Source organism: Perca fluviatilis, chromosome 9 (genome assembly GCF_010015445.1).
Source record: "Perca fluviatilis chromosome 9, GENO_Pfluv_1.0, whole genome shotgun sequence".
Lineage (NCBI taxonomy): Eukaryota > Metazoa > Chordata > Actinopteri > Perciformes > Percidae > Perca > Perca fluviatilis.
Window position 1 is genome coordinate 39,676,189 of NC_053120.1, and position 13,187 is coordinate 39,689,375.

The following is a 13,187-nucleotide window of genomic DNA, read 5'->3' on the forward strand; positions in this document are numbered from 1 at the left end:
TGTACTGTATGTTTTGAGCAGTTGTCCAACAGTTGTTGTTGAGAATCATTTTTTAGTCCCCAACATGTTTTCAAATTGTTTTGTCATACATATACATTATATATATATATACATATACATTATATATATATATATATATATATATATATATATATATATCTCATGTCCACACACACACGCTTATTTCTGACATTTGAGAGGTAACATTTCAAAACAAATGTCACAGAGACTGATGTGGGGTTTAGGATTCTGAGGATCCAGTTCTACGTCCTCTACATTGTAGTTCTTACTTTTATACAATTGAATACATTTTCTAAATCAGCCAATCCATTACATGTTTTTGTAGATTATACTGGAGAATTTAAATAATTCAGTCTTCCCCTTCATTAACAAGACACACACCTGTTGTTTTTGGTAGATTTATAAAAAGGAAATACACAACATCATAAACACATATTGTTTATCTGGTGTGACATAATGGACAAGTAACTTTTTTGCAACACATTTTTCAAGTAGTTTGAAGAAGATAAGAGAAGGAACTCAACAGCACTTCGATCCTGTGTTGAGTATCATATGGCACAAGTCTTTTTAAAATCGAGGAAGGAAATAACAGCAGAATTCTGTTAAGGATATTATAAACAGTATGCTACAAAAGCTTGTACTAACAAAGACCACATAAACCTGAGAAATGTCATAGGTAAAGCAAGGCAGAGTCTATTACAGGGAGTATTTGAACTAAAAGCGTTGTGTTAAGTATTAAAAAGCAGAATGGAATCCACTGTGAAATATTCACCACATCCCCATCCCCTTCACATTTCTAACCTATGTTTATGATTTCCTTAAAATATTACGTTTCTACAAAATGTACATTCTGTCGCTGATATTCATGGTTAAACCCATAAAACTGTACACATCTGTTTTCATTGCTAACAGTGATTGTAACGGTCAAAAGTGACAACACTGAAGCCGTAGGCGGACCGACAGGCTTACATGATTTATGACTGATAAAAAATATTACATCAAACTAAACAAAAAAAAAAAAAAGCCCTTCGAAATGTCTTAACAATCTGTCAATTGACATTAATAAACCCATAACTTCTAAGTTAGCTCAGAGCTTGGGACACAAACGGTTGGACTTTGATAAGAACTGCATGGAGACCAGTGAGAGGCGACGTAGGGCTCGCTAAGACACAATAATACATCATGCCACACAGCAGGTGATCCTGCACGACACTAGTGGAAAAGGTGAGGTTCAATCAAAACTGTCAGAATATGACACGATCCCTACACGATACCGACAATGCTCAAGCAAATGAAAACGGCCGTCTAGCATTGTGTGAACAAAATGGAATGCATTGATATTAGCATCCTCTGGGCAGGCGGATATATGTGTGAAGAGTGAGAACGGCTATACAACAGCACAGACCAGAGTGCTTTCAAATTCAAATTCAAGAGCATGGGGAAGAACATCTGATGGATTTATTTTCTGTATTTTTCCCATATACCAACCCTTCCTTATTAAGTGGAAATTCATCAAGAATAAAAACATTATATAAGAAGAAACATTCTCCATCTTTGGGGATCCAAAACCAGGATCAAAAGATTTCATCTCCGTAAAAAAGTGTCCTCGTGTGCTCATGTGCTATGCAAATGTAAACACTACAGGGATTCTTTTCCTTTGGGATTTCATTAAAAGTCAAATAGCCGTCTGTTAGACTTGAACAGCTTTTCGTTCACTGATGAGGGGATGAGGTAACGTATCAGCAATGCACGGCACACTTTCTCCACTCTGGAAGTTGGGATGAAGTTGTGTAACATCTATTCAGTCCCCTGAGGTGGAGTCGAGAGTAACATGTCGCCCCCTGCGTGCCCCATGAGTCAGTGTCCGAACGCTGGCTCCTTCAGGGCTTATTGCTCATGGGCCTGGCAGGGACAGGGCTGCCCCGGCTCCTCTTACAGTTTGCCTTGTTTCAGCCTTTCTATGTGATGGCATAACTTCAGCGCAGGCCCCAGTTTCAGACCCATGTACTTCATGATCATGTCGCTCCGTAGCAGCATCAGAGCTTTCCCATCAATCTCCTGAGGAAACAAAGGAATGGGACTCAATTTATTGTATATCCTTTTTAGCTTAACAAGAAGAGCAGCATCATGGAACTGTTAACTTACATGTTTTCTGAATAGTTCAGCATGTGGGGCTAACGCTGTGGGGTCAGCACCCCTCACAAACTGCATCACCTCTTCAATGGACCAGGAGGAGGGGTTTTTGCTGGGCAGTGGCACACTCTCCCGCTCAGACACCAGCGCCTCAGGGCCTGTGGTGGAGCTGGCTGCTACCAAAGCAGAACATACACACTGAGCGAGGGAGGCAGAAGAAAGCACGTGTACACATGCAGTGTTACTTCCACAGATTCTTACGGTACCTTCGACCCGTCTGAGAGGCTGTGCGGAGCTGAGCTCTGCGGGGTTGGAGGAGTGGCGGCGCATGGCTGTGCCCAGGTGGTACAGGCTGCTGGCCTGAGCGTGGTACTCTGAGGAGCTGCGCACCGTTTGGGGCCGAGGGGTCATGGAGTTGGAGGCTGAGTCCATGTAGCGCTGCTCCTTTATTAGGTTGTTCTCTTCATGGGGCAGGGTCTCTGCTGGAGAGAGAAAAACACAACGGACATTCAAATGTCATTCTGTCAAAGCGTCTAGAATACACTTTCATCCGCCTTTGAGACAACGGTCAAATATATACACAGTACATGTGATGTGACAGTGCTCATGAACAGAACTTTGATTTATAAACAGCATTCAAGTCAAGCAATAAAAAAAACTTCTGTTATAATGGGATTTAGTGGTGCTTTGTGCTGCTTTGCTTTCATGTGTAGGAAACATACATATAGTGTAATCGATATGGTCATGAAGGTCTGCTAGTCAACAATTTCAGTCAGTATAAAGAGTATTGCAAGTATAAAACATCTGCAGCTGTACCTTCTGAAGGGTGAGCTTCGGTACGTAAATGTTTAGGTGACAGAGGGGCTGCATATGTTGGGGAGACTCCAGAGAGACTCCGTTTAGTCCCCCGAGCCAGAGATGGAGCGTCCAACGCCTCTTCTTTCACTGAAACACAGCAACGATGGGCTGTATAACCAATGACAGTGTTACCTTCTAGTTTTTGTCTCAGGGTTAGTTTACTAGAACATGCAACAGAGGCTTTTCCCTGATGGAGCACTGGAGTTTCCTGAATGCAGGGTTTACCTGACTTGGTCCTGTCATAAGCAGCGTAGTGGCTGAACGGCTGGCTGCTGAACAGGTTGTCACATTGCAGGTGACGACACATAGTCTCCAAGAACCGCAGCACAAAGGAAGCACTGGAGGCTGATGGGAGTTTGACCATGCTAACGCCACCATCTGTTCTCACTGTGAAGGACAACATGTTTTATTGGTCTATCTGTCGCACAAAAAAAGGTCCAGCCATCTAATAAGCTCATTCTTCTTCTTCTTCTTCTTCCAATAACACAACTTATATGATAACTGGTATCGTCTGTGTGTGTGTGTGTGTGTGTGTGTGTGTGTGTGTGTGTGTGTGTGTGTGTGTCTACCTCGGACAATCTCTCCTCCTCCTGAATGAGTCTGCAGAGCATTGCGCAGGACTTTAGGCTGGTATGCGCAGTCTATACACGACTGGACCACCTGCTGGAGCACAGCGTTCACTGGCCCCGGGCCAAAGTGGTCTGGCAGATGCTGCATCTGCTTCCTGTCCAGGTGGGGACCACAGTTTCCGTGCTTATTCACATACACACACACTGGAACCACACAAGAAACACAGGGACCAAATGAGATATTCTAATGATAGCTTTAATTGAGTAATATCTAATTATAGGAAGCAGACGATCATTAATCCTTACCTGTCGAAACCACAGAGTTGAGGCTGGGGGGGCTTTCTTGTGGAACCTGGATGCTGGGCAGCTGTGCTGGGCTTTGGAGAAGCTTGGGCTTCCGCTGAAAAAGACACATTCATTTGCAGATGCAATTTAACATGAGAAATGTTCTTAAAATGTTTAAATATCTCAGAGTTTGGCTTTGTTCAGCAGGGGTTCACCTTGCTTCCAGGCTTGGGGCCTCTCTTCTTATGGGGCCGGGGTACGAGCTGTGTGTTCTCAGGTACAGTTCCGTTTTGGGCAGCGGCTGCTTCGGCCACAGCTTTGAGTAGGGCGATGGTCTCGCTCTTGGGCCGACGGCCTCTTACCCCCTTCCGGACAGGCAAAGGGGGCAGAGGGTTAGGGAGTCTGTAGGGGGACTGCATGGAACGCCTGCTGGGCTTGGAGGGTGACGCCGGGAGGATCTGCAGATTCTTTGGCAGGGTAACTGCAATAACAGCATAAAACAACACAGGGATGGAGGGAGTTGATATAAAAAATACTGAGCTACCACACTAGAAGCTCCTAAGAAAATCCAAGAAACTAAATCTCTTCATGGAACCAATGTATTCTGCTGTAGCTATAGACGGCTAATTGAGAGGCCACATGAGTAGAAACTCTAGTTCTACAGTGCTCAAGGAAACTTGGTAGAAAGAAATACAAGTAAATGAACATGATTCCTTAAATATGCAAAACCTGAATATGACAGGTTTGAGTATACTTCCAAGGATCTTTAATGGCCCCTATACAAAAACACATACATGGCTCTGTTTAGACTATGAAGGCATGCCCAAAAGAAGAATGATTTGCAACTTGCCCCCCACTGTCTCTCCTGGCTAATTAGAGAGACAAACTGCGTGTCATTATCTCTGTGCTGCTGTTGGTGGCTGGGATTAAAGTCAAAGTAAAGAGACGGTCTGGTGCCAATCTTGGTTTGGACAGGGGCATCTACTACTATTACTGGAAATAGCAGGGGAAGTGCTCCAATTTATGGCATACAGTTCCAATTACTTGTTTCCTAACTTATTCTGGCATGGCTGTGAATTCAGCTGATTATAAATAACTTCATCAGTAGTATCAAAGCCATATTACAACACTATCTTATTAACAGCAAGGCCTATTGCACAGGCTATTACACAGACAAGTTGGAAGCCTCTAAATAATAATGTCCCTAATTTGAAGAAAATGACGACAACAACAGCAGCAACACAATGCATTTTTCTGCTAGCTAATTAACGTATTCTGGAAACCTATTCTGAAACCTATTCTGAATGTTTTAGAAACTGGTGGGCCAGTGAAAAATTTATGAGCATTATAATGTTACCCATTCATGCATATAATATAATACATACATATAATTCCAAAGATAAAGGTCATAGACATCTGCAGCAAAGAAATATTAAAACTAAATATAATCATACACAATAATACCTAACTCTTGGATGCAGAGAATCCAAGCACATAGTCTATGACGTCTCTAACCTTCAAAAGGAGGAATCACCATCTTTATTATTGTAAATGTGTGTATTGTGAATGCTGGTTCTCTCTACAAATAACAAAAATGCCTATCGCCAAGACCAGAGACAGAGTAAATGTGTAACTCACATCGTGCTGAAAGGGAAAACCGATTGGTAAACATTTGCATCAACACCTACCCACATAAAGCAACCCCTATTTACTCAGCAAGTAAATATTTTTTCGCTTTCTGTATGTACTGAAGATTCCCTAACCATACCCACGCACAGAAAGACGAATAATTCATCTTCCTCCAAAATGCAAAACAAAGCCCACGTGGCCAGTGGAGTCGGAGACGACAGACTGATCAGTATTAGAGTAGAGATACAGGGGTGAAGGGAAAGAGAGTGGGTGTGCTTTTCATAATCCCTCCCAACCATACATGATCAGGTTAAAGTACATTTAAAAAGCAACAGCTGGGGCGCCTGGTTAGCTCACCTGATAGAGTGGGCGACCACACATAGAGGTTTACTCCTCGAAGCAGCGGCCACGGGTTCGACTCCGACCTGTGGCCCTTTGCTCCATGTCATTCCCCACCTCTCTTTCCCCTTTCATGTCTAAACTGTCATATATAATTGAATGCCTAAAATGCCAAAAATTCTTAAAAAATAAAAAAAGCAACAGCTGTTTTTCATGTGTTTTGTAGTTGATAATCTAATCTTCTCCATTCAGAGACTTTTACACAAACGCAGTTGAGCAAAAGTCAGAGACTGGACTGAGCCGCTTTTATGCAAACATATTTTTTCTATGTAAACAGGTTCGATGTGAAGAACATAAATCCTCCTCCTTCATCCTTCCCCTCCAACTTGTTACTCTCTGTAGTGTAGTGTCTGCAGAGTTTCACATGCAATACACACAATATGTCTCTTACAACTGTTGGCTCAGTGCTAATGGCTCTCCTGTTTTTTGATGTAGACCCAGTTTATCAAGAGGACCTTGTTTAAACCACCACGTTAAACTTGTTACTAAGCAACCAAACTTTCTTTAAAATTCAGCCACTGTCGGGACTCAGGAGCATTGTAGAGAAGTTTTACTTAACCAGGAAAATTGGTTTTTAAAGATTAAAGACAGAACGTCTGAGCTTTACTGACTTTTCCTCATTTGAAGACAATTGTTTATTTTCCATACAGTATAATTTTATAAAGTTTACTGAGAGTTTAGTGAAAACGTGAAGATGCTTTCACTTGAACAACCACTGTACCAAAACCAACAACACCAACCCAGCTGCAGAACCATCACAAACCCTTTTACAAACTCTGAAACCACAACTATAACAGCATTCATTCATTCAAACTGCATTCAGACCTCCTCTGGGATATGTGTTAATATGGTGTAATTAGATCATACATACTGTAGATCAAGAGGCACAATTCATGCTTTCTTTTACTGCGCGTCCAGCACCTGCTAAAGATTAGACTGTGTACATTTTACTCTGACAGACTAAGCATTAAAACCAGATGATTAACGATAACGGTGTTTATATTATTCTAGCTGTGGGCGCAGTTTCCCAACTGTGTATGTGTCTGTGTGTGTGTGTCTGTGTGTGTGTGTGTGTGTGTGTGTGTGTGTGTGTGTGTGTGTGGTAACCGCTACTAAATGCATATGAAGGAAACATTGATTACAAACAACATCTGCCTCATTGCTCATTGTATGCGCAGCCTTGTGCTGCCACCTGGAGGAGGACACTTACCACTGTTGCCTGGCGGCTGGAGGCTGTGCTTTGTGAGGGAGCACCAGCCCACAGGGAAGATGTCCCGGGAGTCATACTTGCACCAGTAATCAAAGGCACCGCGCCACCCATCGAACATGATAAAGACCTCATCGCCCTTCACTTCCCCAATGGTGGCAGGGCAGATGAGGTATGGGTTCTTCTTGTCCACGGCCTCCAGCTTCATGCCAGACTTGAAGTTGTTCTGGGAGGGCCTCAGAGGTTCCTGTAAATGAGTGCAATATCCTCGTTACGACTACTTTCAAATGCCAATACGATGCCGCCATACTGTTTGTATAACAGATGTTTTCTTTTCTATTTTATCTTTATTGAGGCCAACAGGTTTCAAAACAATGTAGGATTTATTTTGATTTTTTTTTACATATTTTCTCTTTTGTTATATGATTTACAGGTTCCTGGTACAAAGGATAAGAAAAAGAAAGAAAAATAAAGATAAAAAAGAAGACCACCAGGATTTTCCATCTTTGTCCATAGTCATCCTCATATCGATATCAGTTTGTTTTGTTTACATTTTTGTATATCAACAGTAGGATCAGTTAGAACTAGAGGATGGATACCCGAGGCCGGGCTCAGACAGATATTTAGAAATGATGTTCGGGTTCGGGTCGGGCTCGGTCACATCAGCGCGATAAGGCATTGAACATTTTAAATTTAAAACAGCTTAATTAGGCCTACGTAGGTGCGCGCCTGTGTTAACATGCGCTTGTTGCTGCGTGTGCGCTGATGCGCTCATCTGTTGATATTTCCGAATGCCTTCCTACAGTTGCTTAAGAAAAGCTTTCCACACAAACACACGTACATGTGTCATTAGTGTAAAAAAAATTATTTTAACTGTGTCGTGCTCGGGTCACACTCGGATATAAATATCTTAATGCCCGTCGGGCTCGAGTCGGCTTCAGTTAATGCTCTGTCAGACGCGGGCCGGGCTCGGACAGAAAAATGCGTCCCGAACCGCACTCTAGTTAGAACATAGGGGGAGTTTCACTACACTTTTCTGAAAGAAAAGAAAGAAAGAAAAAAGACATGAAAGTGATTGGCCTCATTTGTTCCACAGGCCCTGCAGCAGGCTGTGCTAGGTATTTGTGTATAACAGATGTCTTCAAAAGCTTTTTGAAGCAACACTAACCTTTTTAAAGGCGAGTGCTGGCGCCATCTCGGCTCCATTTAAGGTTCTCAACAGAAACATGGGCCATGAGGAGGCATTCATCCGAAATCCTAGGGGAGAAAATGTAATAACATTAAAACAAAAGTCAGATAAGCTAATTCAGAACACAAAAATTCAAAGTTATTGTTATTGTGTGCTTTCGTGGGTAATTTCCAATGTTCCTATCCTTTTATTTCCTTGACCCAGTGACCACTATTTTGTCATTTTTCAGATTTGTATTAACTCAACCAAAGTCAAATGGAGTGAATTTAAACTTTGGGACATATTTTCGTGTACATCTATTTAGCACATATCTATGTCTGCCACTTTATTATCTTGCCCTTCTAATCATTCAAGCTGTATTACAGCAATATAAACCAAACATTCCTCCCAACCTTCTGTTACCTTCAGGTTCTTTCAAAGAATACAAGTAAATATGATAATAATGATAATTAATGCTTGTCTGGAAACTTTCGCAACATTTTCTACAGCATGGTCCAACAACTATTTTCAGTTCAATTTTGTCTACCATTTCTTCTTTCCTTATTGCACACATTTTATAACTGGCAGTTTAGCAGACAAATGCAAATATACCAAGATTAAGATCTTTCCTTTATTGTCTTGAAATGATTCTAATTGATAACAATGTGCTTCCATCCCATCTCCCCTGATTACTTACCCAGCGGTGGCTGCAGCATGTCTCCATTCTTCTCACAGGTGCCAATAGGCTGGATATCCGAGGAGTCTACCAGTCTCCAGAAGTCATTGCTGTTGTCACTTCCATCCAGACGGAGACGCAGACGAACCCCAGTTAAACCCATCACAGTTGCGATACAAACTGAGGTGGAATTGCGCGGGTCATGGGCTTCAATCTTCATTCCCACCTTGAAGTCGTTGGAGGGCGGGACTCTAGCCTGCACATTTTAGGATAATATAAGTATCATAAGGGATACTGATGCTGTAAGCAATGCTCAAATACACAGCACACAAATCATTATTTAATCAGCCCATTGCTCCAGCCAGGTTTAGACCAACAGGGGTCCTAATCAGGGTGAGGAAACGTGTTCAGTTCAAGTTCAACTTCTGCAAATTCTTACCCAGTTCATTAAAATGTACTTACATTTAAGTCTAACACTAGGTTTATTCACATGACTGGCCCCTGGTAAATATTAAACACCTTAAAAATCAGGAGGACATACCTGACGAAAACAGCCTGGTGGAGCAGGTAAAGAAGACGTTTCTTTTAGATATTCTTCCCAGCTGAAAGCATCTATACAAAAATAAAAAAAAAGTAAATGTTTTGACTGCAACAATAGCTGTTAAATGCAACCTATTAAATATTTTGCTTATAAAAAAGGCGACACAGAATCTAGCAAATGCTTGAGCCGAATGTCACAATATCATTCGCTAACTGAAACCTAAATTTTAAAGACTATTAAGTATTGTGAGCCAAAGTCTAGTCCCTTTCCAAGTCCTTTTGTGGCCCACTATCCTTAACTAGTCAACAGATTCTCTCATAGCTTAGAATACGCACAGAAAATCTCACAATCGTGTTTGATCCTTTCAGAAAGACCGAAAATCTATGACAAAGTTTGTTGTTGTGCCAATGCTAGCAGTATGTAGAGTCTAACAATGTCATGTCATTTAAAAAGTTCACGTAACAGTGAATAACCACTATAGGGCTCTTCTGATAATACAAACGCTTAATATAGCTCTTTTTGTGTTCAACCAAAGTAATAAAATAAAAAATAAATCACAAATAAAAGGCAAACACCATCACAAAATACCAAATAAAAAGTTCACCTTTAGTTGTTGCAGGGCTTGTACCTGATAGTGGAACCATTCTTCCTGGTTTCTCTTTTTTAACATCTTTCTGATCTAAAATGATAAAGATGAAAAACAAAATGTATGCATGTATGCAAATACAGAAGTTGTTTAAACAAATCTTAAAATACAGCTTTAATGGATTTATCTGTGCAATTTCCTCTTCACAAACATTGTGTCATGTCTGGCAGGTCAAGCCCCTATTTCCAACTTTGTCCAACAACTTTTTCACACATTATAATTACCTTATAATAACGTTTCTCATTTGCATACTTTAACACGACTAAGAAATAATATTCTGAAAACTGGTAATAAATAACGATTTCTAAAGTAAGTTAGTGTCAAAACTTGAATAAAATATTGAAATTCTATGCACCCAATTTATGAAATACTGTACTAAATCCTTGAGAAAATCATTTCTTTCGATGGCACAAAAATATCACATTAACAACTCTGAAATGCTTTCAGTAAAATGCAATCATGACACAAATGAAGCTATCACACTATAAATCCCCTACAGTCCAATTGTATACCCACTTAGGTCTTTTTCATTTATTGCGCTTGATTAGAGGGCTCCTCAAGAAAAAAAAAAAAAAAAGCATTCAACTTCATGATCACAGTCTTTATCAAGCATAGTAAAATGATGTCGCCTTGCCTTTTAGCTGAGTTTTTCCCATGGTGACTGATGACCAATGGTGACACTTCTATGGAGACCAGGTCTGCTTCTATGCCGGTGTAGTTGTGTTCTAAAAAATAAGGTGAAAATATTTCAAATGAAATGCAACACACACAAAATAGTTCTAAAGAGATACATTAGTTAATTCATATAAGGCACAGTCAAAATTACAATGTGAATCATTTACAATGCAAAATACAAGGGTTTTGATGTTCAATGCATATTATTTTGGGGGAATTGAGTAGAAATGAGTAATGTTTGTATATGAATAGGTCTATAGGTTGTTAACATACAGTACATACATGCCTATAGGTAGATTAACATGCAGATAATAGCTGGTTGCTTTTTAAAATAGTTCATGTACCATTTTCGTAACCTTATGATGTCAATACTAGGGCCATAACTATTGATTTTTTTCATTATCAATTCATCTCATAGAGAGCTTTAGATGAGGTCTTAAAGTTGCTTGTTTAGTCTGACCAAAACCCAACTAAAGTGAAACTGAATGAATCTATCTACGATTTGAAGCAAAAACAGAAGTAGCACTGAAAATAACCTGCTGCAGGGAACCGCATAGAAAATGAGTGATATGGTCCTGCTGTTAGCAAGGGGAAAACAGACTCTTTTTCGTAAAATAAAATGTATCAGCTAACTTCTTTCATGCACCGAAGTGTGGTATTCCAGTTATGAACACCCCCACCGAGACAGGAAGCCTGTAACAGGGTGGGTTTTTCAGGTTTAACACTAACGACAGGCCTGGGGTGTACTGAGACACTGAATTTAACTTTGTGTAGGGAATGTGTATCAGCATTCCCAAATTCCAGTGAAACACTTATGTTATCTACGAACTTCATGACCCCTAAAGACACTAGCTAGTTCATTAGTGTTACTGAGTTAGTTACGTTAGGTAAGTAAATAAAAACCAGTCGTCCTAGCTACATGTTGAGGTGAAAAATGACGAAAACAGGACTGCGTGTCAAGTGACCCATAACAGTAAACAAAAACACTGCCTAACTCATTAAACTTAACGGTGAAATGAACGACTTTGGACTACTATGAAGCTACGGTTACCTTGAGCCAAATTAAAGTTAACATTATATTTATGGATTTTGTTATTACCTGGCGTTACAATATCGAGCTAACTTAACAGTAGACAATTATTTGCACACGTTCCCATGTTTTTCTCACCTAAGTTACTCTAGCTAGGTAACGTTAACCCTAGCTACCTATCTACGTTAACTGTTAGCTGGCTGGATATATCAACTCAGCCTTCAAATGTTAACTTAGCTGATAACAGCTAGCTAAATGCCGATATAGGTAACGTTAGCGTTATAACGCTAATTTACTTTACATAATAACACTTAAAACAGCTAATCATTTTAAATATTGCATCTTATTTCTCGGGCGCCGTGTATATGATGTGTAACAGTAACGTATAGCTACTGTTCTAGGTAATATGTCTGGGCCCAATGTTGACAACTGGGACTGCTGGATTTGCTAGCTACCACTGCTGGCTAATAACTAGGTTGGGCTAACCTTAGCGTCAGCGTTAACCCTCTGAGAGCAGTTTCTTCCATATTATCAAGGAAAATTACACATAACCAGGGTCGTGTAGCTTTATCTGACATTCTCCCGAAACTCTATATTGTTAAGTATGAAGAAAAAACTTACAAGTGTCGTGTTTTTTTCGAGTGAAGATCCTCACACTTCTCTGTAATCGCCAGCTGCCATTTTTTTCACAAATGTAGTGTATGCTTACACGCATGTAATTTATGCCAAAGATAGTATTGAACGAGGAGCACAGACAAGCGAAAACAGCGACATGGGCTCAGTGTGCATAGCAGTAGGCCAATTGATTCACATGATACTCATTCTTACAGCCAATCGGACAAAGGCTTACTTGTTTTAACCAATCAGCGTCTGTACTTGTACTTGGATTCCAGAAAGCTACACTAGTAATCCATCTTCACGTTCTCTCTTCTCTACAAGGTATTTCCGATGCGTCCCCTTCCGTGGCTCAAAACTGAAAAATTATGTTAATATAGCCACTAAAACTCTGACCACGCAGCCTGTTGTCAAGGCAAAGGCTGCTAATTTAAATAAGTAATGTGAAGGAGAAAATTAAATTAAATAAGTAAACAAATTGTATTGAACAGAATAACATTTTTTACAAGAGAAGATCGCATAATTATCGACATTTCAATTAGTCTATACAATAGAATAATACAACACAGATAATGTGGGTATTAAATACCAAAACTTTTTATTTTAATATTTTATGAATTAGGGTCTAGGGATAATTAGGGTCTAGGGATAATTAGGGTTATGAATTAGGGTCCTCCCCCACCAACAAAAAAAACCCCAATCTAAATTAAAACACAGTGAATTTCTATAAAGGTT

General features: G+C 40.2%; 1 protein-coding gene across 3 annotated transcripts; it reads right to left on the reverse strand.

Annotated features, from left to right (window-relative positions):
- Positions 1-405: 405 nt before the first annotated feature.
- Positions 406-12,598, reverse strand: LOC120565839 (sex comb on midleg-like protein 2). Of its 3 annotated transcripts, none has more exons than XM_039811891.1 (15): positions 12,459-12,596; positions 10,767-10,857; positions 10,091-10,165; positions 9,487-9,557; positions 8,967-9,201; positions 8,270-8,358; positions 7,105-7,348; positions 4,082-4,347; positions 3,888-3,981; positions 3,582-3,785; positions 3,238-3,399; positions 2,971-3,120; positions 2,421-2,636; positions 2,167-2,330; positions 406-2,079 (listed from the first exon to the last, which is right to left on the reverse strand). In XM_039811891.1, the coding sequence occupies exons 2-15, from the start codon at positions 10,786-10,788 to the stop codon at positions 1,954-1,956; spliced, it is 2,118 nt and encodes a 705-aa protein (XP_039667825.1). In that variant the 5' UTR covers positions 10,789-10,857; positions 12,459-12,596; the 3' UTR covers positions 406-1,953. The 3 variants fall into 3 exon arrangements, with proteins under 3 accessions (XP_039667825.1, XP_039667826.1, XP_039667827.1); XM_039811892.1 differs by having other exon boundaries at positions 2,971-3,099; positions 12,459-12,594; XM_039811893.1 differs by lacking the exons at positions 2,971-3,120; positions 3,238-3,399 and having other exon boundaries at positions 12,459-12,598.
- Positions 12,599-13,187: the final 589 nt, after the last annotated feature.